The sequence below is a fragment of the Bos indicus genome, chromosome 15, assembly GCF_029378745.1.
Source record: "Bos indicus isolate NIAB-ARS_2022 breed Sahiwal x Tharparkar chromosome 15, NIAB-ARS_B.indTharparkar_mat_pri_1.0, whole genome shotgun sequence".
NCBI classification, from domain to species: domain Eukaryota; kingdom Metazoa; phylum Chordata; class Mammalia; order Artiodactyla; family Bovidae; genus Bos; species Bos indicus.
Window position 1 is genome coordinate 34624407 of NC_091774.1, and position 28000 is coordinate 34652406.

The window sequence follows — 28000 nt, forward strand, 5'->3', positions numbered from 1 at the left end:
CCAGAAAGGTTGGGGACCCCTTCACTCAGACACAGGTGCACTGCCAGCCACTCAACATCTAAGACCTCCTTCCAAGGGGAGGGCGGCAGCCTCATGAAGTGGAATGGAGAAGAAGTCTGGGAATCAGATCTGAGTCCAGGTTGAAGCATCACTATTTATCAGGCTTGTTCTTGGGCCCCAGCCCTTACTCCAAGCCTAAGTTTATTTTTAGATAATATAAAATACATTGGTGTATATGTATGTGTGTTTCTTAGTATAGTGGCTAGTACTATACTAAGATAATTTTATATTGATTTTATTATTAATCAGTACTGTTGTTATTACAGAAGCATATGATAGACTGTGAATACCAATGACAGTTTCTTGTGTAACTTCTCCCTTTGGGGGCCTTGGCCCTTCTAGGAAGATGGACATTGGCGGACAGCTTTACTTTATTTATGTTAGATGACCTGGTAAGGGGGGGGCCCTCCTTTACTAGGTCTTCCTTTCTGGGAACCCCTCCACCACCTGGCAGGAGACTTGTGTGATGTCATTCAGGTGAGAACACAGAGACTCGGATTCCTGTGTATTTGGGTAGGTAAGGAAGGAAGGGAGATGGGGAGATGATGTGTTTAATTCTAGACTATTAAATGTAGTTTGCATTCTCTGGGCTTGTATCCAGTGATTTTGAGTTCAAGAATTGATGCAGGCTGGGAGAGCAAGTAGAAGCCGGAATGTGTGTAGCAGACACAGTGAAGCAAAACCGAAGCAAGCCATGTTTAGAGACACTTTATTGACAGGAACAAGGAGTTTACTGAAAAACACCACCAACAGGCATTAGGTTGTTGAAATCTTGAGTGGTCAGGAAGAACATTTCTAGAGTTCGGGGAAAGATGGGCTGTGGAAAATCAAGAAAAAGCCACGCAAAGCTGATAACGTGGTAACAAGTTTCGTCAGGTCCACGGCTGCACGAGTTTGCTGATGGTGTTTGACGCTGCTTCACAAACCTACATGCACTCATCCTTCAGCTCCTCCCTCCCTGTCACACACACTGCCCGTCAGCCTCATCTCTTGCCATGCGGAGAAGAAAAGAATAGTACCAGCTTTGAGGCTTAGCTGGGCTGTGATAGGGGTTAAATCTGATCTACAATTCAGACTTGCTTCAAGTGCTCATCTACTGGGTCCTACCGCAGACTCAAGGAAAGGGAGGGGTAGCTAGACATGAATCATCTACCACGGTGGAGTTCTAGAGATTAGGAAAGGCCTGAGTGATGATTTAAAAAAAAAAAAAAACCTAAGAGCACAGGGCACACTCAGGGGCTTTCTTGGTACTCGACGCGAAATGCACAATGAATGGATCATGGGCATAATGATGCCCCAGGTACTATACTATCTGGATACATTTGCAGTAACTAGGAGGATTCGCAGGGTTAGGGGTTTTTCATTTACAAAAGGAGGGGCGAAGACGGTGCTTTTTTATTTTTCCATTTCCACTTGGGAAGGGGTGTGTTAGTCGTTCAGTCATGTCTGACTCTGCGACCCCGTGGTCTGTCAAAGGAATTCCCTAGGCAAGAATACTGAAGTGGGTTCTCATTCTGCTCTCCAGGGTATCTTCCCAACCCAGGGATTGAACCGTGGTCTCCTGCATTGTAGGCATATTCTTCACCATCTGAGCTACCAGGGAAGCCCAAGGTCCCCAAGGGAAGGGGAACCAAGATATATTCTGAAACGTTATCTAGCTCCTTGCTTCTTCCTGCCAAGATATAGTTCTGTGGTCTTTCCTCTCTGATTTTTGTCACATTCTGAGATGGTTGTGTTTTTCTTTTTGATGTAGTAGTTTGGGGGGAAGAAAAGGAGCTATCTCTTCTGTTAACCATTCTTAACTTGATAATATATTTCCAGCCTATTCCTGCTTTGAAAAATTCTGACTAACATTCCTAGTTTGGCCTCTAAGGAGAAACCAGAAACTCAGAGAATCAGAAGTCTGGGTGTGTGCGTGTTTGGAGGGGCGGTGACACTGAAGGATAATGCTTTTAAGTGGACTGAAAATAAAGGCTGATATGGGAACAGACCTTCAAGGTTGTTTCCATGCAGGAGCTGGGGCTGTGAGGCAAGGCTGAGCTGTTGGTATAAGTCACTAGGGCAAGGTGCTTACAGGGCCAACCGAGTTGAGCAGTGAAGTTCACTGGCTGTTAAGGAAAGGGAAAACCAGACCAAGCCTAACTGGCCATGAGTGAACTGTATTAAGGATCAGTCATGGGAAATATCCAGCACCAATACAACAGATGGGGTTCCTAGAGTGATGATAGCCCTTGAGAACATTTCTAAGCCCTTTAATAAGAACAGCATGCCAGGTAAAACTTCCAGAGCAGTGCACATTTATCTGAGTCCTTTGTAGGGATATGTGGTGAAACAGGAAGTGGGTGAGGATTTGAAGTAGGCTGGTGATCACAGTATCTTGTGGATATATAGTCATGATCAAGTCTCCCAGGAAGGAGTTTAATTGCAACTCAGAGGAAATAATGAGGTACAAACCAACGAAAAGGGGAAAAGCAAAATGAGATAGCCTGTGAAAACACGTTTCTAGCATGGCTCAAGAAGCCAAGTGGTAGAGGAGCGCTTGAGTGGGACTAGGGATGAGAGATGTTTAAGATCTCAGGACATGCAGGAGAGGCAAAGATTAGGTGGAAGTAAAGAGATGAAAGGATGCAGCTGTGGTCTCCGTGGAAAGAGGGTTGGGCAGGGAGCTCAGAAGACCTGGATTCTAGTTCTCCAGGTTCATTCATTCTCCAGGTTCTAGTTCATTACCACCTGTATGAACTTATGATTTGGTAAAGCTTGTCAGCCTCAGGCAGCCCATTCCTTCATTTGTTAATGTACTTGCAGTACCCACCTCACAGAGCTAGTTATGGAGGAGAAATAAGATAACTGAAATTAAAATGCTTGGTAAGTCATATAACCTAATAAAGTATTAAAGATGAGAAGAGTTGAGAAATTAGGAGATTACTTATGAGGATAAATAAGAAAAAAAGAGGTACCATTCAACTTCATTAAAATTCACTCAGGGAATACCTGAGTTGGGCTTTTGAAAAGGAAAAAAGGCAAACGTGCACTCTAGATCACAGGTTAGATGCATGGTCAAAAGGAGCTTCTATGCACGAGCCACATGACTAGGAAAACCTCACAGTAATCCAGGCCTGTTTTCCTCACTATAAAGTAAGGAAAATCTATATTCTGTCTCCTATTTCAGAGGGATCATGTGGGAAATTACCAATGAGAAGGGCCTTGAATTTATGGAACGTGTTTTCTTCAATAAAATCCAACACTCAAATATGTGAACAAGGACTTATTTCAGGTACTCTTCCCTGGGATGGCAGAGATGAGCTGAGTTTCTCAGGTGAGACCCAAGGCCAAGGGAGCAGGATCTTCCCCCCAGAAGTTCCCTCTGATCTGGGGGATATCTTGTTCATCAGATCCCAGTCATTTCATCTTCTCATCCCCCCATAAAGCATCCTTCCCCCTCCCATCACAGAGTGCCGAAGGACATCACACGTAACCAGTCATTCAAAGTGAAATATGAGATATCGACTAAGATTTCTGCAGTGTTCATCTGCTCTCCTAACACCTAGGAAAAAAAAAAAAACCACCCTGGACATTATGAATTCCCAGGTTAGCCCCAGTCCTATCACCTCACTCATTTGCCATCATCCGTCTCAGACTAAAAACACATTTCTTAGTTCTATACCATTCCCAGATCCACCGTCCTTCTGGAAGACGTCTCAGATTCACAAATCTTTTCACTAAAGGAATTCTTCAAGTCCACTGCCTTTCTGGCCAGTTTCTAGTTACCTGAATCAGACTTCACCTCAGCCAGGTAATCCACCCATTTCTGTGCTTATGAAAGAGACAAGGCCATGGCCAAATTCAATTTTGAAGTCTTCATAAAATTATCCCATCTTGGGAAGCGTAAAGTGGGCAGTGCCTTGGGCTTATAGCTACTTCAGTTTATCATTTAAGGTCTCCTAGAGTTGAGTCTCGGGTGCCTCCTATAAAATGCGTGATAATACTGATCCACAGAAATTTTGAGAAGAAGATTGAGATTTCACTCCCAGTGCCCACTACCACCCAGCCATCTCAGTTGGTGTGCTTACCTAGGAAGATACACACATGTTATCCCCCAGGAGGGTCATGAACACACTTGTATGACTTCCCAAGTCTCCTTCAAGAAATCTCACTTCATGACACTCTTGCTTTAACCCAAATCCATCACTCCCGCTTCCTTCCAAGAAGACATCCACTCGCAGCAATGGGAGAGTAAGCCGGCTCTAGCCAGAGGGAGCCGATGCACGTGTCCACCTCCAGCACATGTTCTAAGTTGAATGGAGCACAGAGGAGGGGTCCAGTTGGCATGAGAGCCACTTGCTTGAAAGTGAGGGCAGGCTGAGATTGAGTCATGTAGAAATGTTGGCTCCTCAGTTCTGGCAAAGTCTTGAGGTGTGTAGAGGTCTGGTGGAGTTAGCAAGGCAGAGGTGAAAGTTCAGAGGTGAGTGGATGTATGAAGAATGAACTGAAAGGATGGACGCACGAAGGGAAGTGATGTGGTCCCTAGGGCACCCTCCTGATGCAGTTGATATCACTGGACCTGGGACAGCCAGCCCTTCGGTGTTCCGGCCACCTACCAGTGGTAAAACAGCTCACTGAGGATTGCCAACCCAGTCTATCCCAGCCAAAGACTGACCTAATCCACGACCCTTACATAGGAGGGAGAAGGGGGATTACTTTCTGTCACTGTGTGTAAGGAATTCAAGTTGCCCCCAACACTCAGGCCAAAGCAATTCACCTTTTGAAGGACTTGAACCTTGCACAGAGCTTTATGACTTGGGCATCAACTTTAAGATGGACCCTAAGGATGGGGACTCTATGTAGAGTAGAAATCTAAGGGACCAAATCTCAAGTCACCTTGGTTTGTGCGTAACAAGGCCACCTGTACACCTGCCTCCTTATCTACCTGCCCCTCCTTTCCCTGTACATCACCTCAAGTTGACCCCTTCTATTCCTCCACTGGGACTGCAGAGTTCTCTTTGTTCTCCGATGGGATGGCCAGGTAGTCAGACCTGTTGGAGGAGAGACAGGGAAGAAAATCAGTGCATTTTGTATTCAGAAGAGGAAACAGGAAAAGGGAAGGAGCGAGGGCCTAGGAACAAGGATGCCTCTTGAACAGGAGGTCTCTGCATCTCCTCCTGGCCGTGTTACCCAAGAGAAAAGAAGAATGGCCCTTTCAGCAGACTAGAATCAAGAGTTTTGGTTTTTTTCCTTCCATAAGCAATGCACGAGTCTTCTCATTTATCCACATTGTTCTCAAGACTTAATACTGTTAGATTAAACCAGCCAAACTGATGGATGGGAAACAAAATGTTTTCATTTTGCTTACTATTGGTGATATTGAGCATCTTTTTCATAAGCATATAAGCAATGTGGGTGTGTACTTCTGTGATATGACTGTTCATTTGCTTTCCCAGGTTCTCTTCTGAGATATTTATCTTTTTTCTTGATGGTTTCATGTCCTAAAAATATCTTCTCCCAGTCTGTTGACTGTCTTTACTTATAGTGTAATAAAAGTTATCATTCTTTCCCCTCTCTGATTTGTCTTTTGTATTTTAAGAAATTCTGTTTTCTAAGGTAATAAAGATATTTTCTTATATCCCCATGGGCTCCCCAGGTGGCACTAGTGGTAAAGAACCCACCTGCCAATGCAGAAGGCATAAGAGATGTAAGCTTGATCCTTGGGTGGGGAAGACCACTGGAGGAGGGCTTGGCAACCCACTGCACTTGCCTGGAAAATCCCAGACAGAGGAGTCTGGCAGGCTATAGTCCATGGGGTCACAAAGAGCCAGACATGACTGAAGCAACATAGCATGCATGCACTTGCATTCCCTAATAGAATTTTATAGTTTTACATTTTATCTTGTCTTAAATCCTCTCACAACTTATTTTTGTTGAGTCTGTTTTATTTTCTATGTGGATAAAGAATTGTCCTTATACCATTTACTGGACAGTTCATTCTTCCTTCAGTTTTTAAAAAAAATATTTATTTTATTTGTTTATTTATTTAATTTATTTATTTGGCTGCACCATGTCTTATTTGTGGCATGTAGGATCTAGTCCCCTGACTAAGGATAGAACCCAGGCCCCCTGCGTTGGGAGCCTGGCGTCTTAGCCACTGGACTACCAAGGAAGTTCCAGTGGGGTTTTATTATTATTATATAGGCATTAACCTTTTGGGGGCTCTCTGCCTTTTCTGTTTGCCCCCGTTGTATGTCTATGTCAGTCCAGCTCTATAAGTAACCTTTGTATCTGATAGGAAGAGTCCTATCCTTCCCCAAAACTTTCTCTTTGAAATAGGCAAACTATATCCCACGAGCTAATAATGGTTGTTACCTGTTTAAAGGGTTGCACACAAACAAATGAAAGAGCAGTAGGTGAAGAGCCCCTCTGTAGCGTGCAAAGCCTAAAATATTTACCACTGGCCATCCTCTGGCTTAAAGCTAGTTTTAGCCTTTGGGCCTCTGTATGACTTTTAAGATCAGCTTATTGAGGTCCTTGAACAATCCCATGGGTACTGTGATTGGAATTTTACTGCACGTGCAGATTAATCTGGGAGAGAACTGCTTGTTCCTTTCTCTTAGCAACTGATTCTAATCTTATGCTTCGGTTCCTCCTCTTATTGTTTTCATTCTTTCAAACAAACTTATGTTCTGTATTTTACCAGACCCTTCTTGTGTCTGAAGTTCCTGGGATTTAATCCTGCCATTTGTTATTTCTCTTGCTCCTGCTGAATTGTTTCCTGCTGTGTCTTATAGTTTTGGATCAGATTGTAAAATCAGATTCAGCAGTGCTTTATCGGAAGAGCACTATTAAGCCTCAACGGAAAGTGGGTCCCTTCAGGATAGTTTTTCATTTGTTTTTACACAGTTATCACTGTCTGGGGACTAATTTTTTTTATTGACTTTCTCAGCTTACAGGCTCCTGGATCATGCGGGCAGTATAAATTTAAATCCCAAACACTGTGAGAGCAGGTTCGTGGTTATCAATTCTCAAGAATCTTTTATGATTGCACTTGGAGGCAGGCCAAGTAGATATGTTTCCTTGGCTTTTGCTGGGCTGGTGCACTGATTATTTTGTGATCAATACTTTGCACGAGTTGTAACCCTCTGAGGATCCTAGCTCTTCTGGTGACCTCAGTTCCAACTCTGTTTCTTATGCCAGCCCAACTGTGGGCACCTCCTGTCCAAGGGTGGCCACTTCCTGTCCAAGTGTGGGGCTTCCTGTCCAGGTGTGGCCACTTACTATGCTCTAGCACTAAAATCTGATCGCCTAGGTCACCAGGACTGACAGCCTCCCCAGCATATCATTTCTTTCCATCTTTATATCTTGGTCAATTGTAATTTTTTACTTTCCCGAGATGACAGATATCATGAAAAATGGTACTTTATCTTATCAAGCATTTCCAGGTGACAGTAGCCTAGATTTTGATTATCACCTCAGCTATGTACATCTGTGAAGGTTATTTTCCGTCTTTCCTCTCTCCAAATAACAGGCCAACGTGGCCCCTCAGATCCCATCATTTGTTCCATATACTGGAGCCTTGGTGAAAATGGCCAGGGCACCCTCTGAACACTGAAGCAGTAGAGCCCTTCTCTGGATATTCAGTCACTGCCAAGCTCCAGAGGGAAGAACATGTTTGGAGTTCCTTAGCTAATAAAGGGCAGGGCCCAGGTAGCCTGATGAGCTCTGTGGTTTACAGCAAACAGCTGAATGTGATGGGAAGAGCATGGACATTAGACACGCTTCAGTTCAAATTCCAGCCTCTCCTCTCTACCTCATGCTGAGGTGCAGCCTCAGCAAACCACTTAGGCTCTGTGAGCTGCTTCAGCATCTAGAAAATGGTCATAAAATGCAGTTTTATGGGATTGTGGTGCCAACTGATGGCCTTACCTGATGGCTAAGAATGAAAGGCATGAAGTCAAACTTTGCTTTGCTTCTTATAATGGTCTGGGGCAAAGGGTCTCGGGCTCAACTTTCACATCTGTAAAATGGGTATATGCCTGCTGCCTACCTTAAAGGTTGTTGTGAGGGAAAGTGGAGGACTGTGTAAATCGCTCACCACCTTACCCATGAGAGCAAGCGCTCTGAAGGTGCAGGCTATCCCTATTTTGGCATCTTTGGACTTACGCATTTTCTTGGGCCGCCTCTTCAGCCTTCGAGACCTTCCTGTAGCAATATATCATCTCAATGAGCAGCCACAGAGTGAGGAAGACCAGGAGGATGTACATCATGATTTCTGAGACCACAGAGGTGAAGTCCTCTCCAGCTGCAAGGGAGAGAATGAGACTCAGAATGCGCAGTCCAACAAACCCAGAGCCGTCACTGAGCTTTGAGATGTATGAGGCCTATTTTTAGGTGTCTTAAATAAGCAATGGTCTAAAGGAACTTGAGAAGTTATCAAAGAGCTTTAATATCCTCCAGCTCTTGTGTCTGTCAGCTTTCTCACTAACTTTCTTCAGATGCTCTGGAGGGAGACATGGGGGAGAAGGGTGGCTTGGGGAAGAAGTCGTAGAGCAGTGGAAGGAATCCTGGAGCCGGGTGAGATACACCGCACAGCTGAGTCCCCATTTTCCTACTTCTTGCTGTGTGAATAGTCATTTCCTTGATTTAAGCCTCAGCTTCTCAATTTGTAAAGTAAGGATAAGAATTCACACCATACATCATCTAATGTATTTAAGAATATCTGTAAGATGTAAGGGTTTCCCTAGTGGCTCAGTGATAAAGAATACACCTGCCAATGCAGGAGACATGGGTTCGATCCCCGGTCCAGGAAGATCCCACATGCCTCGGAGCAACTAAACCCCTGTTGCAGAAGTATTGAGCCTGTGCTCTAGAGCCCGGGAGCTGCAACTACTGAGCCCGTGTGCCACAGCTACTGAAGCCCACGTACCTAAAGCCTGTGCTCCACAGCAAGAAAAGCCACTGCAAAGAGAAGCCTGTGCGCTGCGACTAGAGAGCAGCCCCCGCTCGCCACGACTAGAGAAAAGCCCACAGCAACAAAGACCCAGCACAGCCAAAAATAAGGAAATACATAAAATTTTAAAAAATAACATGTAAAAGTCTGCACAGGTGTGAGGCACATGTCCTAGGTCTACAGACTCTGTCCTCTGAACTTCAGATGGCAGAGCATCATGTCCTGAGACACAGGGTATCAGAAAACAGGGACAAGGCCAGTGCCATCAACCCACCCAGTCTCCTGGGCATGCTCTCTGCAAGTTTGGATTAGAAACAAGGACGGCCCCAGCTCAGCTTCCTTTCAGGTCATCCCAAACCCAAACAGAAATGAGGATTTGAGAATTCTGTGTATTAACCAGGCTGTCCCCAGAGTTCTACTTCTGGAACACAGTTTTTTTTTAATGTTTATTTATTTACATGGCTGTGCTCGGAGAAGGCAATGGCACCCCACTCCACTACTCTTGCCTGGAAAATCCCACTGACAGAGGAGCCTGGTGGGCTGCAGTCCATGGGGTCGCTAGGAGTTGAACACGACTGAGCGACTTCACTTTCACTTTTCACTTTCATGCATTGGAGAAGGAAATGGCAACCCACTCCAGTGTTCTTGCCTGGGGAATCCCAGGGACGGGGGAGCCTGGCGGGCTGCCGTCTCTAGGGTCGCACAGAGTTGGACACGACTGAAGCGACTTAGCAGCAGCAGCAGCAGCAGATGGGTCTTAGTTGCAACACGTGAGCTCTTCAGTCTTCATTACAGCATGTGGGATCTTGTTCCCTGACTAGGGATCAGACCCTGGACCCCCTGCATTGGAAGTATGGAGTCTTAGCCACTGGACCACCACAGAAGTCCTCAGAACACGGATCTGATTCTGCTGTATCCCTGCTGAGAAGTCTTCAGTGTTCTACATCTCTCTCAGGACAGAGATCTGACTCGATTAACGCTCAACGGGCTCTCAAGGCCACTCACTGTGAAGCCTTCCTTGCCTCACTTCCATTCTCTTGGCCAGAAAAACCTCTCTACTCATACACACTGTGGTCTTCTGGAATCTGTGAACATTTCTTCTTCCTCTTCCTAGATTGTATCTCACACCCCACTGCTACCTCTGTGCCAACATTGTCTCCTGTTTTTCAATCTCCCACAGATTCCTCTAGGCTCCACAGAAGCCCCCACCTCTTAAGCCTTCCTCAACTTCTCATGCAGAATTATCACTCATGTCCTTCTCCAGGCACTTTTCCATCCATTATAACACTTCCCAAGTTGTTTTGTGATGTCTTTATCACTCTTCTGTACTGACTGGGTGCTTTTTAAGAATATATTTATTTCTGAATGATCATCCTGTTGTCTAATCCTGGAATACTTGAATTATTCAATAAGTATCTGTTGAATGAAAGAATATAAGTAAATCTTGATCTTCCATGTTTCCTAACCCAAAAAATGACAATTAAAACATGATCGGGGATTCCCTGGTTGTCCAATGGTTAGGGCTCAGCCTTTTCAATGCCATAGCCTGGCATTCAATCCCTGATCAGGGAACTAAGATCCCGCAATTGTGAGCCACAGCCAAAAAATTATTTTAATTAAAAAATAAATAAAATATGATACATGCCAAATGTCCTGATATGTATTCCTTCCTAGTGGGAAGGAAGGCTGCACTCAGATTTCCCTTTGCTACCTTTTGGCAGCAAATTAAATTCACAGTCCTTGGTTATTCATAGGACCCAAGTCATCCCCAAGGCTTAGCTCATTAAAAGCACAGCATAGCCACAGCCATGACCTTCAGCTCAGAGAAGCAGTCCAAGTGTTACAGGAACACCCAGATTTTCTAACTGGAGCTGGAGGCACAGGAGAATGCCATACATATTAAATGTCCTCTCACGGGCTGGCTACAGCCTGATTTGCAATGTGCTCAACTTAAAGCACACGATCTCTCTCTCTCTCTCTCTTTCTTGGTTGTGCTGGGTCTTCCTTGCTGCAAATGGGCTTTCTCTAGTTGTGGCAAGCGAGGGCTACTCTTGATGAAAGTGAAAGAGGAGAGTGAAAAAGTTGGCTTAAAACTCAACATTCAGAAAACTAAGATCATGGCATCTGGTCCCATCGCTTCATGGCAAATAGATGGGGAAACAATGGAAGCAGTGAGAGACTTTGTTTTGGGGGTCCCCAAAATCACTACAGATGGTGACTGCAGCCATGAAATTAAAAGATGCTTGCTCCTTGGAAGAAAAGTTATGACCAACCTAGACAGCATATTAAAAACCAGAGACATTACTTTGCCAACAAAGGTCTGTCTAGTCAAAGCTATGGTTTTTCCAGTGGTCATGTATGGATGTGAGAATTGGACTATAAAGAAAGCTGAGCGCTGAAGAATTGATGCTTTTGAACTGTGGTATTGGAGAAGACTCTTGAGAGTCCCTTGGAGTGCAAGATCAAACCAGTCAGTCCTAAAGAAAATCAGTCCTGAATATTCATTGGAAGGACTGATGCTGAAGCTGAAACTCCAACACTCTGGCCACCTGATGCAAAGAACTGACTCATTAGAAAAGACCCTGATGCTGGGAAAGATTGAAGGCGGGAGGAGAAGGGGACAACAGAGGATGAGATGGTTGGATGGCATCACTGACTCGATGGACATGAGTATGAGTAAGCTCTGGGAGTTGGTGATGGACAGGGAAGCCTGGTGTGCTGCAGTCCATGGGGTCTCAAAGAGTCAGACATGACTGAGCAACTGAACTGAACTGAACTGAGGGCTACTCTTCGGTTGCATTGCACAGGCTTCTTGTTGTGGTGGTTTCTCTTGCATAGCATGGGCTCTAGGGTGCACAGGCTCCAAGAGTTGAAGCACTCGGCCTCAGTAGTTGCGGCTCAAGGGTTCTAGAGCGTGGGCTCGGTAGTTGTTGGTGCACAGGCTTAGTTGCTCCTCGGCATACGACATCTTCGCAGTCCAAGGGTGGAACCTGTGTCCCCTGCATTGGCAAGCAGATTCTTCACGACAGGACCACCAGGGAAGTCCCCTATCTCTGTTTAAGTGCAGAAATCAGGGCCTTCCCTGGTGGTCCAGTGGTGAAGAATCTGCCTTCTAAGGCAAAGGACACAGGTTTGGATCCTGGTCAGGAAACTAAGGTCCCACATTTTGTGCGGCCTCTGAGTCTGTGTAAAAAAAAATAATTTTTTTGAATGCAGTAGCCAGCAGTTGTACTGTAGGAAGCTGTCCTTAGTACCTTCATTAGCCTTTAGGGGAAGAAAAAATTTTCTGTCTTAGAGCTGGTCCAGCTTGAGCAGAGAGAAGGGAGAGGGTCTGGGACCACGGGGGTGGAGCAGACATGGGGATGTGTCATGGTGGAGGGGGGACAGCATGAGAGCAGTGAATATCTGGGGGTGGGCTGGAGGGGGCTGCCAAGAGGTTGCAGGGGTTGGGGAAGAAAGCAAAGGGGCAGAGAGTGGGATGGTGCTGTGGGGAAAATACGTAGTGGAAATAGAGCAAATAGAGGCAAAGACCTGGACTACAGTCCTGCTTCTGGCGCTAAGGTGCTTCATGTGTGGGCAAGCCCTCCTCTTCAGAGCTCTGTCCCCCAGCCACAGGATGGGGGACCAGAGCTGCACCCTCCAATCACCAGGGGAGTCATTCCAACTCACATACGCCAGACGGCACCCCGACCAGCTGAACTCACACCGCAGGAATGGTGCAGAGCCACTCACACCGAAGGAAAGCCCCCTGGGGGATTTCAATGCTTGTTCTTTGGTTAGAACCCCTAGATTGAAAGAGAGCCAAGCTTCCTTCCAGTCCTAAGAGAGCCTGAGGGGCTCGGTGGCTCTGAAAACAAATTTACTCTCCCTCTGTTCCTACTCAAAGATGGCTCTGGTGCCTGGCAGGCGGACAGGCTCCACTTCGCCACACTTTCCACTGGCTGCACCACTCTGGAGGCAAAACCTTTGAGAGCAGGAGGTAGAGACAGAGGCAGCCTCCAAGCGTCTGGCAGTCACCAGCCGACAGTCCCGATGGTGAACAGCAGAGGGCGCCAGGCTCCCTTCCCCCAGGGAGCACAAGTGTGTAAACAGAAGAGGATCCCTTAGGGAGGTCTCAGCCCAAGCCCTTCCATGCACACAGAAGAGATGGGCTTGCAGAGGGCAAGTGGTTCACCAAGTCTGAGCCAAGTGCCCTGAGCATCCCTGTGCACCATCAGGATTGACCTACCTTCCGTTTTAGTCTAGTCTAAATCATGACTAAATCATGACATGGCTCTCTCTTGCTGTTCACTCTCTTGCGTCATGAACTTTATCACCATAACATGATACGTTTGTGGCCTGGAAGTCAGGATTCCTGGCATCCTTTTATAGGAAGAGCCTGGCTTTAATGTGACCTCTCCCACCTCTCCTGCCTCACAGCTTTTGTCTGTGTTCACCGTCCTGCATCTTGGGGCAGCCAAAGTGCTGAGAACGTGCTGGAAATGGACGGTCTAGGAGAAGCTAGGTACAATGGCATCATCATTTTGCCTGGGTGAGAAAACAGAGAGGGAAATGCATATACCACTTTTCTGACACCTGAAGGAAAATTTGCAAGGGGTGAGTGAGGAGCCATGGTGCCCCAAACACGAGTCTATTAAAAGCAGAACAAAAACAGTTCTAAGTTCACCTTCACGATTCTGGACTTAATCACAACAAACATTTGAGTTCGAATGATGAAAGGACTTCCAAGCCTAACAAGAAACCACCTGGGGGAAATCTGAAAAAATGTAAAGACTAGAGAGCTAAACATCTTTCCCCTTCTCCCAGCTGAGCATGAAGTTATGTAAGGAGAGACGCCATGAACGGAGGAGGGGCTGCTCATATGATTACTGTGGAGGGAGACAGATGACAAAGACTGTCAGACTTTGGTCTGGAGCACTGGTTCTCAAAGCGTGGTCCCCGGCAGCATCAGTACCTCCTGACAATTTATTAGTCACATAAATTCTCAGGCTCTGTGTATGGAATCAGAAAGGTTGGGTTTAAGAAGTCTTGCAGGGAAATCTGAGGCTGGCTGAAGTGTGAGCACCACCAGTTTAGAGGTCCGTATGGATCACAGACAGGAAGGTAGATGACCTCTAGGGAACCGCAGGAGATTTCTCTGAGCCCATGGAATCAGAGATTCAACACAGGCCAGAGAAGACGGAGCTGACTTGGCAGTTTCAGGCTTCGCAAAGGCTGTCCTTTTTCTCTGAAGGTGCAAGGCCACGGACCAGGTAAAGATTCCTGCGTTATCATCCCAAGCCTTTCTGCTTTGAGGAAAGGCACAGAGAGAGGCAAGCTCTCAGGCAGCTTGCCGGAAGCTGGCCACTCCAGGAAGACAAGCCAGCGGTGGCACTTTTAGGTCTCACCACTCCAAATACATGGGAGTTTGCATTCTTCAAGGGGCTCATTTGTGTGGAGACCCACTGTCTTCCCTCCCCTGAGAGAGCCTGGGCCCCAGCCTTACCCTCCTCGGTAACACGGAGGGGGATCAGCCGGGTGGTCTTCACGAAGGGGCGATGTGCCTCGAACTCAAACTCCCGGGAGACGTTGCAGGTGTAGAGGCCGGAATCGTTCAGGGTGACGTTGAGCACAGTGATGGACACGTCCTGCAAGTCTTTGCTCCCGTTCCACTGCAGGCGCCCCTGGAAGGGGCTCTCCACCTCCTGGTGGCCGTTCCGATACTCGTAGATCTGTACGTGGAGAAACGGTGGGGGAAGGCCATGAGAGAAGACAGGGGAGGGTGAGGACAGGGCAGAGAAGAGGACTAGATGGTGCATGGACAGGGGGGAGGGGGTGATGTTACCAGCAGCTCCCAAAATGTGGGAGTGGGGTGGAGGCTCAGAGCGGGGCAGGGAAGAGAGCCAAGGCAGGGCGGGCAAAGGCACAGGGGGGTCAGGGCACGTGGACGTGGAAGGATGGGGTAGGCAGGAAAAGGGGGTGGAAAGAAAGAGAACAGAGGAAGATGAGTGTCACATACCAGAGGCTGAGAGAAAGGAAGGACTGGAAGGATATGGAAAAAAAGAACAAGAGAGAAAGCTGTGCCGTGGGGGCCGCCAGCGAGAGATGGAGGCAGAGAGGCAGCTTCATTTGTCATGAAGGATCTGAGAGCTCCAGCCTCCAAATGTGACTCTTAGAGTTGATCACCACTGAGGGGACATGGGCAGTCGTGGCCAGGCCACAAGAAGGGGACCCAGGCTGCTTGAGTGGCCCAGATGAGCAGAGAGATGCCAGTGATGTGCGTGCATCAGCTCTTCCACTCTGGGTGGAGTTAGAGCTGATCGCTATGTTTCTTTTCTCTGACACTTCCACCTTCTGACATACCTATTTTTTTCCCCTCTACAGCTGTGCAGTTCATCTAATCTCTATTGGCCACACGTGGCTACTTACATTAAAATTCAAATTACTAGGAATTAAATAAAATGTAAAATTCTGTTTTTTCAGTTGCACCAGCCCCGTGTCAAATGTTCAGTGACACCTGTACCTGGTGGCTACTGAGTTGGACAGCATGAATATGGAATGTTTGCATCTTCGCAAAAATTTCTATTACCATTACTCTGTATTTCCAGCACAACTGTTAAAGCTTCTTTTCCTCCATCTGAGCCATCTTTTTACTTTGGGCAGGCCTGGAAGCAGAGCAGGTGGCTGGCATATAACCAGGCCTGAGGCTTCATGGGGACCTCTCCACCTCATTAAGATGTCCAGGCTCCTGCAATACTAGGTCCTGGACACTAGCCTTGGTCAAGGTCAGCCCTGAGCTGGGGACTGGAAAGGCTACTGTCCCAGGCCTGGCACCTGATTGGAGCAAAGCCACTTCAGAATGACATGTCCAGCCTAGAATTAGAAATGAGCCCAGCTTTAGGAGAGCTAGAGACAAAAGCAAGCAAAATTCAATTTCATCCTAATGTTGTCTCCATTAGGTCTTTGTGGAGAAAAAACTTGCCTCCAGGAAGATGAGGCAGTACAGTAAAAAGGGCTTTGTATCTGCTCTCAGACAACCTGTTTCATATCTAAGCTCTCTTTACTAACTAAACTTCGATTAGTTGCCCCTTTTGGGTATATGTGTGCATGTGTATTGGGCTTTCTGGGTGGCTCAGCAGTAAGAATCCACCAGCCAATGCAGGAGACACATGAGACGTGGGTTCAATCCCTGGATTGGAAAGATCCCTGGAGGCGGAAATGACAGCCCACTCCAGGATTCTTGCCTGGAGAATCCCATGGATGGGGGAGCCTGTCGGGCTACAGTACATAGGATCCCAAAGAGTTGGACTGAGCACGCACATGTGTGTGTGTGCTTGTGTGTGTTCTTAATCAAACACTTATATAGTGTTTCCTATATCAGAACTATTTTAAACATGTTAAAAATTATAGCTCATGGGACTTCCTTGGTGGTTCAGTAGTTAAGACTCAGCGCTTTCACTGCACTGGGCATGATTTTGACCTCTGGTCAGGGAATTAAGGGGCTTCCCTTGTGGCTCAGCTGATAAAGAATCTACCTGCAATGCAGGAGATCTGGGCTCAATCCCTGGGTTGGGAAGATCCCCTGCAGAAGGGAAAAGCTACCCACTCTAGTAATCTAGCCTGGAGAATTCAATGGACTGTATAGTCCATGGGGTTACAGAGTTGGACACAATAGAGCAACTTTCACTTTCAGGGAATTAAGATCCCACATGCCACATGATACAGCCAAAAATGAAATAAATAAAAATTATAGCTCAAGAGTCCTGGTAACAAGTCTATGAAGTAGCTATAGTTTATATCCCCATTTTAGAGATGAGGAAAGTGAGGTACAGAGCAGTTAAGCAATTTGTCCAAGGACACAAGTTAATAAGCTATGGAGTCAAGAACCAATCCCACGCAGCCTGGCCCCAGAGAGAATGAAAGTGTGAATAACTGTCATCCCCAAGTTGGTACTCAGATTATATAACTACCATTTTGGCACTGGCACCAACCAATCAGACTAACATTGGTCATGGCTGATCCCTCAGTTCCCAGACCACAAGGAGGTCAGAGGTTCCTCGTGGGAAGGATGGTGGTGAAGCCACTAGGGAGGTTTAGCACAAGTAACCACTACAGGATGGCCCAAACACTTTACCCACTGATGTACATGTACTAGTTGACCATCAGCTTTGGTCACCCCGACATTCTTACTTCAGGGGTGAGATGAAGAGACGGTGAGACTTAAATGGGTTAAACCCATGTCATTCCATTTAATAACACAGCGTTATTTTAATTTTTAAAATAAACGTATTGTTTTTGGCTGTGCTGGGTCTTCGTTGCTGCACAGGGGCTTTCTCTAGTTCCATCACGTGGGGGCTTCTCTTCTGTGCGGAGCACAGGCTTCTCACTGCAGTGGCTTCTCTTGTTCTAGAGCACAGGCTCTAGGGCTCGGGGGCTTCAGTAGATGGTGGGACACGGGCTGAGTTGCCCCGCAGCATGTGGGGTTTTCCCAGGCCAGGGACTGGCAGGTGGATTCTTAACCACTAGACCACCAGGGAAGTCCTTCAGTTTTTCTCCTAATTTAATCCATCCAGTAGGATGGTGCAGAGATTAAATGAAAACACCTGCCTAGTGGGGTGACTGACGCACAGTGGGCTCTAAATACTATTTATGTCTTCCCCCCCTTATTCTGTTTATAACCAGGAGTGCTCGGAGCTGGCCGGGCGCCCTCCCTTTCGCAGAGGCTGGGCTACACTGAAGCTGTCAGTTATCTGCAGAGGAGCTGTCTCTCTTTGGAGAGAAGGAGCCAGTGTTTGTCAGATCGTCGTTCCCCCAGACTGTCGGGAGCCAGGTGCAAAATGGCAGAGGCCAGCAAAGCAAAGACCAGAGTCAGCAGTCAGACATACAAGGAAATCTTTACCGCCCTCGGGCCTGTAGAACCATTCCACCACCGTGGTGGCCTCCACCTCCTCCCTCTTCATGCAGGAGATGCAGCGCAGCTTCATGGGGTTGCCCTGAACCGCCTCGGTCTCCGAGGGCACTTCCACACACACGGGGAAGCAGACGCCGACTAGAGAGAGGCCAGGAGACAGGGAGGGGCCAGGAGGTGTTGGGCAGAGGGAAGGGAGAGCAAGAAGGGAGGGAGGAGAGACAGAGAAGGAAGAACCATGAGACACACGGGAAAATAGCATGCACGTGTAAGTATCTCCCCAAGTACCCACTCTCCCGACCGGCAGGGATGAGCTGGCGTTGACTGAGAGGCTCACGGGAAACAGTGAGCTGCGAGCAGCACATATCTGACCCTGCCCTCAAAGACTCAGCATCTAGGTGCAAACAGGGTACCTCTGCATCCACCCATTGACTGCATGCACCCCTTCACTGAACCAGCATCCACTGAAATCTACCCTGTGACAGGCCTGATGCTGAGATTCAAAGTTGCACAAAACACTCACCACGCCCCAAAGGCGTTTATAGTCTAGCAGGGAACGCACACTCCTAAGTGTCATGAAACCAGACCGCGGTGACTGACATACTAGTAATGTGCTCTGTTCCCAGAGGAGGGGCAGTTATTCCTGGCTGAGCTGGGGAGAGAGGAAGACAAGGATGGTGAGACTTGAGGCCAGAAAGGGAGATCGGACCCATGTTGTGGGGACCTCTATATGTACTGCACAAGGAGGGGGGCATATGTTTCAAAGCCATGGAGAGATGTAAGCATATCTGTGTTTTATGGGAGATGTAGGTAATTCTGAGGCATAGTGGAGGACAGAGCAGCAAGAAGGACAACGTGAGCTGACCATGGGACTGGGGCGATGCTTCATGCAGAAGAGGAGAGACACAGTTAAGAATCGGGAGGGGGAAACTAACACGACATTGTAAAGCAATTACACTCCAATAAAAAAGCAAACAACAACAAAATCTCACACCACACACAAAAATATAGAAAAGAATTACATGAAAAAAGACATGCATAAAATTAGAGGAGAGTAGTAAGAAACATGTTCAAATTTCTTAAAGGGAGAGAATTTTAAAATGTAAGTTATTTCTATATCAAAAAACATACAAAACAAAATAGAAAAATAAATGCAGAGTGGTAGAAATGAAAAACATTGGGAGGGGTGTCAGATCGGAGGGCACCTTGCATGCCACTCGGAGGTCTGGACTTATAGTTCCTGCCCCCTAGAAACTTGTGACTCATTAAAGAGGGTAAGTACATCAGACTGAAAATTCAGAATGAATCAAAAGTGGGATGTGGCTGCCAACAAAGCAAGTGCAAATGTGGGCTGTGTTAACAGATGTAGCTGTAGAACAGAGAAGGAACATTTCCTCTGTGCTGCTCAGAACAAATCTGGACTATGAGGATCAGTTCCGGTGTCACAGTGTACAAAAGGAAGTTTGTAGGGGAAGGCAAGATGGAGAGGGTCTGGAGCAAAGTCTGGTAAGAACAAAGCGGGGTGGCCGGGGCTGCTTAGCTTGGACATTGACACATCTGTCTTCAAATATTTGAAGGAAGAGAAAATAGATTTCTGTGGAAGAGAAAATAGATTCTGACCAGCTCCAAAAGCTACATGAAAGTAAGGCTTGCTCAATTAAAAACATTTTTTTTTTTTTGGTGCTGAAGCTGTTAACAAATGCAAAAAATTTTTTCGTAAGAACCTTCTTATACAGAAGGTTCAAAATTGAGAGGAGCATCTGGGATTCTTATATTAGGACTTCTAACCCCTCCTGAGGCCACCTTCTCATTCATGATAAAAACAGAGCCCCTAAAAATGAAACAATACGCACTGTCATTTAAAAACTTGGTCCACTATGAGTGGCCAGTCTTTCCTTCAGTCTGTCTTAGTTCTTCCTAAAAGCAGAGGAAAGCTGTATTCAGAGCTTAAAATGAGATTGACCAACTAATTAAGAGTGAAAAATGAAATATTGGACTTAGAAGGGAACAAATTAAATTTTTAGACATAGTGTTTAAAACTAGAGGCACTATGATACAGTTTAGCATATTGAGATAAAATAAATTTCATTGGTTTGGTTTTAAAACTCTGAGCAAGCTGGGACTGCTCTAGTGGGCAGCCTGCAAGAGGCTCCCCTGCTTTTGCATATTTGTTGTTGCTCAGTTGCTCAGTCGTGTCTGACTGCAACCCCATGGACTGCAGCACTCCAGGCTCCCCTGTCCTTCACTATCTCCTGGAATTTGCTTAAATTCATCTCATTTCAAATTCATTTCACACATTTCTGCATATGGCTCATCACTTTAACGGGGGGAGGGTCCTTATCCAGAGAGAACTGATCAGAAACATTTTCAAAATGTGATACATTTGAAGTCTTGAGGATAGGCCTGTTTTCTTCTGTTTTTCTTTTTTTTAAGAAAGCATGGTCTATGCAAAAGTTTGTGAGTGGATAGAGGTGTAGAGACTATGCATTGAAAACCCCATGTAGCAGGGAGTCTTGAGGCACATGTATATTTAATGAGATGTGGTAAAGATGAATTAGTTCAATGAAGATGACTTCAGAGCAAAATAGGAAAATGTTCCAAGTAATGTACAGTTACACTTATACAGGCAGGAGGAAGATGGCACTGGGCAACTGAAGGCTTGGGTTTGGTGGACTGTTTTTGCTTTTTTGGCTGCACCGAGTGGCTTGTGGGATCTTAGTTCCCCAACCAGAGATGGACCACAGTGAAAGCACCAAGTCCTGACCACTAGACTGCTATGGAAATCCCAGTTTGATAGACGGTTTAATCTCTATGAGACTCAGTTTATTCATCAACAAAATGCTGGAAATAATATTGAATAAATTTGTCATGAAAACTCTATGGGATGATTTCTACAAACATGTTCTGTACAAAGGATCATTAGAGACAGCCTCACTGAGAAGATGACACGGAGCAGGCACCAAATGAAAGAAAGGAGGGAACAAGCTATATGAATTATCTATGTGAAAGCGTACGGAGGAGAAAGCAACTCGAGAGTCCTAGGATGGGAGTGTGCTGGCAGAAGCAAAGAGCACAATAAACCACAGGGAACAGGAACTTCCCTGGGGGCTAGTGATTAAGAATCTGCTTTCCAGTGCCAGGAATACAGGTTCAATCCCTGGTCCGACAACTAACATCCCACATGCCTCAGGTTTGTGCTGCAACTAAGACTGGATACAGCCAAAAATAAATAAGATTTTTTGGGGGTTGTGCTGGGTCTTCGTTGCTGTGTGTGGTCTTTCCCTAGCTGTGGTGAGCAGGGTCTACTCTTCGTTGTGGTGTTTGGGCTTCTCATTGCGGTGGTTTCTCTTCTTGTGAAGCACAGGCTGGGCTCAGTAGTTGTGGTCCATGGGCCTAGTTGCTCTGAGGCACGTGGGATCCTCCCAGACCAGGGATCGAACTTGTGTTACCCGCAATGGGGGCAGGTGGATTCCTATCCACCATACCACCAGGGAAGTCCCAAGATATTTTTAAAAATAATAATAAAGTACAGGGAACAAAGTGAGAATAGAAGGAGACAAGGTAGAAGAAATAAACCAGGACCGGATCATGGCTGCCCTTGTAGACCATGACTAGGACTTTGGCTTCTGCTTTGAATGACACGGGAGCACTGCAGGGTTCTGAGTGGAAGAACAGCATGACATGATCTGACTGCTCTGTTGAGAATAAACTGAAGAGGTGAGGAAGCACAGGGTGGACGCAAACAGAACACTTAAAAGGCTGGTACATGGATCAGACTGAGAGATGGTTCAGTGATTCTGCTTGGATGAAGATAGCAATAGAGCTGCTGGGCTTGCAAATGTCATGTGCTGGACTAACATCCTTGAATAGGTGTGAGGTGATGTACTCCAGTGAACATGAGGATGAGTTGGCCTTAACTATAAACACAGTTGGTTCATTTAGAGTAAAAGGGGGGAAAGCAGAATATATGTAGTCAGGATGGTCAGCAGGGTATAGAAGCCTCTCTTTGTTATGAGATGCCCCTGAGTAATGCAATCATCAGAGAGTAAGCCCCACTGACCACCTTCTCTTTGCCAAAGTCCAGTCTGAAGTCCTAAGAAAGAACCCTGCTCATGAGGTCAATTAAATTCATGAGGTCCCAGATAAGACATTGAAAAATGGCCACAAAATCCACTCATCCTTATTTGCTTTCCCTTTGCAATATGACTTGCTTCTTGGAAAAGACCCTGATGCTGGGAAAGATTGAGGGCAAGAGGGGAAGAGGGTGACAGAGGATGAGATGGTTGGATGGCATTATTGACTCAATGCACATTCTGGGAGATAGTGAAGGACAAGGAAGTCTGGCGTGCTGCAGTTTATGTGGTTAGAGTTGGACACAACTTACTGACTGAACAACAACTCCTTCCATCCAGAGGTAAAGTCTATTTTTCCATCCTGTGAGTCTCCAGTATACTACTTCCTCTCTTTTCATGAAATCCTCTAGATTCTAGAAAAGACTGTATGTATGGTAGACATTCAACCCACCCTGCTGACTATAAATAAGAAACTCCTGGAATAATCTTGGCCAAATCATTTGACCTTTGGTCTCCTCTTCTGTTTCCATAGTAATAATGTGGAAACATGAGAAGGAAGAATAGATTGGTTATGATTATATTTAACTAAGGAATAGCATTAATCTATCTATATTAAGCAGTGGATAGTAATGTATATGTAACCAACTCCTCTAATCTTTCTCTTCTTTGGTTATCTGGTTATATTGCCCCTCTTGACTTTGCTCTACACTGCTTTCCTTTGTATTAAGAAAATAAAGGCTTTGATTAGAAAGTAAAACTTTCCAGAAAGAGGTAATAAATGACATTATTTGTAGATATGAACACCCTGAAATGACTTGGTCTATCAGATCTAGCCAGTCACTTAGCAAAGCCTTGAGAGAATGGGATGCAAAATGGGTTGCTGGGGGGAAAGAGGAAAACATTCCCCAGCACAACAGACATCTGGGAGAGTAGACCTGGAGAGGAAGAGCTGAGAAGATACTAGGAGGTGATGAGTAAGGCCCTAGGCTTGGGAGAGGAGTGGAAGGGTGGCTCCAAAGAGAAATGAAAGGACAGATGCCCACCTTGCAATCCTGTACAGAGAGCAGCAGGTGTGACCATAAGAGCTACAACAAGCACTAGAAGACCAAACTCACGAGATAAGAGTTCTCTACAAGTCCTTTCTCCTTCCCTGCACTTATTTTCTTATCTCTAAACTGGAAACGACACTACTTTCCCTGACTAACACCACTGGATTGCTATGGGGACCAAATCTTCATTTGAAAACTGCTTTGTAAACTGTGAAGCACTAGGCAAGTGTGGATTTATTATTATTACTACTATTTACTTTAATGAAGGAAATGTGGAATTTTGCCGAATTCATGCAGAAAATAAAAGAATGGAAAAATTCCATTCACATTTGCATCATGTGACCAATCAGTTTGGGAAGGGTGAATGCATCTAAGCTAAGTGTTTTCCAATACTGGAATTACATGCAAATACAATGAGATCGCATTTGTGAAGTGAGGCCTTCTCTCTAACATTTAATGGCAAAGTTTCCTGAACTATCTCTTTCTCTTTTTAGGTGTGTGTGCCTTTTTAAAATTAATTTATTTTTTTTAATTTATTTTTAATTGGGGGGAAATTGCTTTACAATGTTGTTTTGGTTCCTGCCGTACAACAATGCAAATCAGCCATAATTATACATACATGCCCTCCTTCCCTAGCCTCACTCCCTTCCCCCATCCCATCCTTCCAGGTCATCACAGACTGCCAGATTAGGTTCCCTGTGCTACATAGTAACTTCTCACCAGCTATCTATTTTACACATGGCAATGTATATAGGTTGATGCTACTTTCTCCATTAGTCTCACCCTCTCCTTCCCCTACTGTGTCCACAAGTCCTTTCTCTATATCTGAGTCTCCATTCCTTCCCTGAAAATAGGTTCATCAATGCCATTTTTTCTAGATTCCATATATATGCATTAATATACGATATTTGTTTTTCTCTTTCTGACTTATTTCACTCTGTTCAAGATTCAAGGTTCATCCACTTCACTGGAACTGACTCAAATGTGTTCTTTTTATGGCTGAGTAATATTCCACTGTATATATGTACCATATCTCCTTTACCCATTCATCTGTCGATGTACATTTAGGTTGCTTCCATGTCCTAGCTATTGGAAACAGCACTGCTATGAGCACTGGGGTACATCCTTCTTTTTCAAGTACAGTTTTCCCAGGGTATATGCCCACTAGAGGGATTATTGGATCATATGGTAGTTTTATTCCTAGTTTTTTAAGGAATCTCCATACTGTTCTTGGAGAAGGAAATGGCAACCCACTCCAGTATTCTTGCCTGGAAAATCCCATGGACAGAGGAGCCTGGCGGGCTACAGTCCATGGGGTTGCAAAGAGTCAGATACAACTGAGTGACTAACACACACACATACTGTTCTCCATAGTGGCTGTACCAATCTACATTCCCACCAACAGTGCAAGAGGGTTCTCTTTTCTCCATATTCTCTCCAGCATTTGTTGTTTGTAGATTATTTTTTGATGGCCATTCTGACTGGTGTGAGAATGGCCTTATGTAGCTTCTTAACTTGGTGAACCATGTTCAGAAGCTGAGGATGGACAAGGATAGGTGTAACACATATACTTCCTCCGCAGATTTTTTTTTTTTTTGGCAGGGGGATTGAGGGGTGGAGAGGAAGATGGGCACTTTGGCATTTTAGCAATATTCTGTAAGTTATTTCCCTACCATTCAACTGTGCAGCTAAAAAGGATGTTAGATATCTGCCCCAACTTCCAGACTTACATATTTCCAAATACACATATATGAGGAACCAAATATTCTCAAGTTATGACATGAAAAGCTAGTGGCAGAGCTAAGACTCTGATCCAGGCTTTGTAAGTCCTAGTCAAAACGTCCTAGACTATAGCATACTCTCCCCTCCACTAGAATCCAGACATTAAAAACTTAAATTAGGGTTTGGGAAGAAAGGCTTTGTAGAATATCACCCAAGTTCCTCTACAACTTCACCTGTCATTGCTTTACTCATGTTCTTTCTTACGCAGCCCGAAGAACCTCTCCTAAGCCTCATGTCCCTAGTCTTCACCTCCCCTGAGGAAATCTCAGCCTTTAGTCTTCAAGACAGGTGAGATCATTGGCAACCTATTATGTCTGCTTCATGTTCAGATCTGGTCTACTCTACTGGGAATGGATGGCGATGAGTCTGCCCTTGGGACTGGCCTTACTCTCCCTCTTTGTCCTTCACAGCCTGTCTCATCAAGCATTTTGTTCAACAGGAAGCTTGGCTCTGCTTCTGGTCACATGCAAAATCCAGATAACACTGGCAGCCAGAGTTAGTCCTGGAGGCTTAATAAAGAGATAATAAGGTAAAGAGGCAATTCCCATCAGCATATCTGCCACTGCACTAGCAGAATGAGTTCCATGCCAATCATAGAGCATAATCCCACATACCTAGTTTCAGTAAGGTAGGTGGGCATGCTCACATCTAATTATCCTGGCTATTGATTTTTAGCATGGAGGAAGGTAGCTAAGATGATGGCAAGGATATCAACTGGAGAGCACGTATATTTGACCAAGACTGAATGCCCATAACTACACAACTACACACAACTACAGGCACACACATACACACACACACACACACACACTACTACATCCTCATCAATCCATTCAGATGCCCATGCTAACATGCTCCAACACAAACTAGCACACACATTCAGACGCTGAGGGATATACATCAATACAGTTAAGCATTCTCTCAGTCGAACATCCAGACATTATCATGTAGATTCATTAACTTCTGCCATACACAGCAGGCATCCCACTTCAAGCCCATCTCTAAGACCACTCTGCTCAGCTTTACTGTTCCAAGTATAGGAATCCCTTATTTGGCGAGAGAAGGTCACCTCACTGCTTCATAATAGATAAACAAGAACCTATTTATCTTTGAAGGCAAAAAAATCCAGCTCCCCAAACACCAAAGCACCTTAGTTCCCCATGTTCATGAAAAAGAAAAAAGATGCAATTCCCAGGTGCCTATTCATCTAATATATTACTGCAAATGGCTGAAGCCAATTTTATTAAAATTAAACAGTAGGATCAACAACTAAAGTATTTTCACTCCCAAAATGCACACATCCAGATTTTTTAACGTATAAAAATTAATTTGAAGAACTCATTGAGAAATGAAATGCAACTGCAACCAATATATATATATATATATATATATATATATATATATATTAATAATGAACGTGACAGCATTCTCTTTCAGCAACAGGAAAGGGGAAAAAAATACTTTGTAATTAGCAGGAAACGGGAGGAAGGGTGGGAAAACCACCAAGGGAGGTTCGGGAATAAAGCATCAGAGGAATAGGGAGGCCTTTTGACAATCTCAAAATCCTAGCTCTCACGGAATCCTTCTGGATCCCATGTCTGGCAGACATGTACAGAGGGAAGCCAACCAGGGCTCCTTGTTGTCACCAACGATATCAATGTGTTATTATTATTAACATTATTACTGTTATCTGCATCTCGCATGGCAGGATGCTGGTACTTACCCCACAGGCTGAGCAGAAGGGAAGCCAGAGGAAACAATCTGTTGAAGGCAGGCATCTTTTTTTTTTCAGCGGGTGGCTTTCGGGGCTAAACAGAGATTCCCTGGGTCAACAACCGCTCCCTTTCAGAGACTTTCGAGGAAACCCTCTGGGACGAACTGGTCCAAGGAGGCGACTTTCTGACTGAAATAAAGGCCAAGGTGACTGGGGAAGCTCTTCGGGGTTTTGGAGCCAAGCGAGGGTTTCAGCTCCAAGCCACCCTAGCGGGCCGCCCCAGTTCAAAAGAGCGGATCGGCAGCTCGGGGCGCTCTCCCCAGAGCCCGTTGCTGGGATCCGGATCAGCACCACGGACAGCGCCTTCCCCGCCCACCCCGGAACTTCCAGTCTCCTGTTTGCGCGTCGCGGAAAGCTTGGCTCGGAACCGAGCAGCCGGCAGGCTCTAGGCGGCTGGGCTGTCGAAGGGGTCCATGTTAATCCACCTCTCACCTCCTTACGAACAGATACGCTCCAACCAGGATCCACCCAGACCCGGGAGCGCCGGCTTCATCCGCCCTGGCGGCTTCTCCAACTGGGCGTGCCCATATACCCGAAACCAACACGGAGCTGCCGTCTGAGCTACAAAATTCTTTCCACCTCGGTACCGTCCACACCCGCCGAGGCTCCCCGGGGAGATCCGGAGCGGCCAGGAAGAAGGTGGAACCTTCTGTTTGGCCGGCGATCTCAGAGGTGGGGCGGCAGGGAAGGGGGATGGACCCCTTCCCGGGAGCTCGCCCACAAGATCGTGCAAGGGCCCCGACCCTGGGTGGCAGGTGACCAGCTGCCCTTCTCCAAGGCCCCCTAGACCGTGTGTGCTCAGTCAGCCTTGACATGCGCAGGCGGCTCTCCACCCTCACTGCCACCACGGACCCACCCCCTCGTGCAACACTCCCCACCCCCAAACAGGCGTGCCCCTCCCAGGGCAGATCACGGCTGCCGAGCGCGGGGGCGGAGCTCGGAGCTGCGCAAACACCTCAGCCCCCGCGATTTCTCTGCTCGCCGGCTGTCTCCAGGTTTCCCTTTCACATCTCCACATGTCTCCCCAGCAGGGGCACGCCTCCTCCCACCCATTCACACCCGCCAGGCAACCCCACTCCGGCTTCCTGCACAGACGTGCTAGCCTCTAGCTCCGGGAAGAGGAGGGCCAAATCTCTCGCAGGCAATGATCAGTGACGTCATCTGAAATGTACATGGCCCCTGGCTTCTCTCTCGCGACCCCATCCCCTCCTTCTCTCCCGGTGTGTTCTTTGTCTAGCCTTGATCAGTTGGTTCCGGACACACTTAACCCAGCAAAATAATCGCTGCTTAGAAATGGGGTAAGAGTGAGGCGCACCTGTTCCCATGTTCGCCTCCTCACCCAGTGAGGTGATCCAGATATCGGTTCAACAGTGCTGTTGGGGGTGGGGCAACTCCCTCTCGCTCTAATCACTCCCCCCTCCCCAGTTTAAAAGCAGA

The 28000-nt window shown here is 46.2% G+C and overlaps 1 protein-coding gene across 5 annotated transcripts; it reads right to left on the minus strand.

Annotated features, from left to right (window-relative positions):
* Positions 1-753: 753 nt before the first annotated feature.
* On the minus strand, positions 754-28000 carry SCN3B (sodium voltage-gated channel beta subunit 3). Of its 5 annotated transcripts, none has more exons than XM_070803577.1 (6): positions 27879-28000; positions 26513-26692; positions 17863-18026; positions 14484-14709; positions 8212-8350; positions 754-5093 (listed from the first exon to the last, which is right to left on the minus strand). In XM_070803577.1, the coding sequence occupies exons 2-6, from the start codon at positions 26565-26567 to the stop codon at positions 5030-5032; spliced, it is 648 nt and encodes a 215-aa protein (XP_070659678.1). In that variant the 5' UTR covers positions 26568-26692; positions 27879-28000; the 3' UTR covers positions 754-5029. The 5 variants fall into 5 exon arrangements, with proteins under 5 accessions (XP_070659678.1, XP_070659679.1, XP_070659677.1 ...); XM_070803578.1 differs by lacking the exon at positions 27879-28000 and having other exon boundaries at positions 754-4485; positions 5014-5093; positions 26513-27407; XM_070803576.1 differs by lacking the exon at positions 27879-28000 and adding an exon at positions 26996-27406 and having other exon boundaries at positions 26513-26688.

Bases quoted from the DNA above. Each gene is read 5' to 3' on its own strand.
- SCN3B (XM_070803577.1), bottom strand. From the start codon at position 26,567: ATGCCTGCCTTCAACAGATTGTTTCCTCTGGCTTCCCTTCTGCTCAGC. The intron at 14,710-17,862 runs GTATGTCTGACT...CTCCACGTACAG, and splicing joins AGGGCGGTAAAGATTTCCTT to ATCTACGAGTATCGGAACGG. The intron at 8,351-14,483 runs GTAAGGCTGGGG...TCTCCCTTGCAG, and splicing joins CCTCCGTGTTACCGAGGAGG to CTGGAGAGGACTTCACCTCT.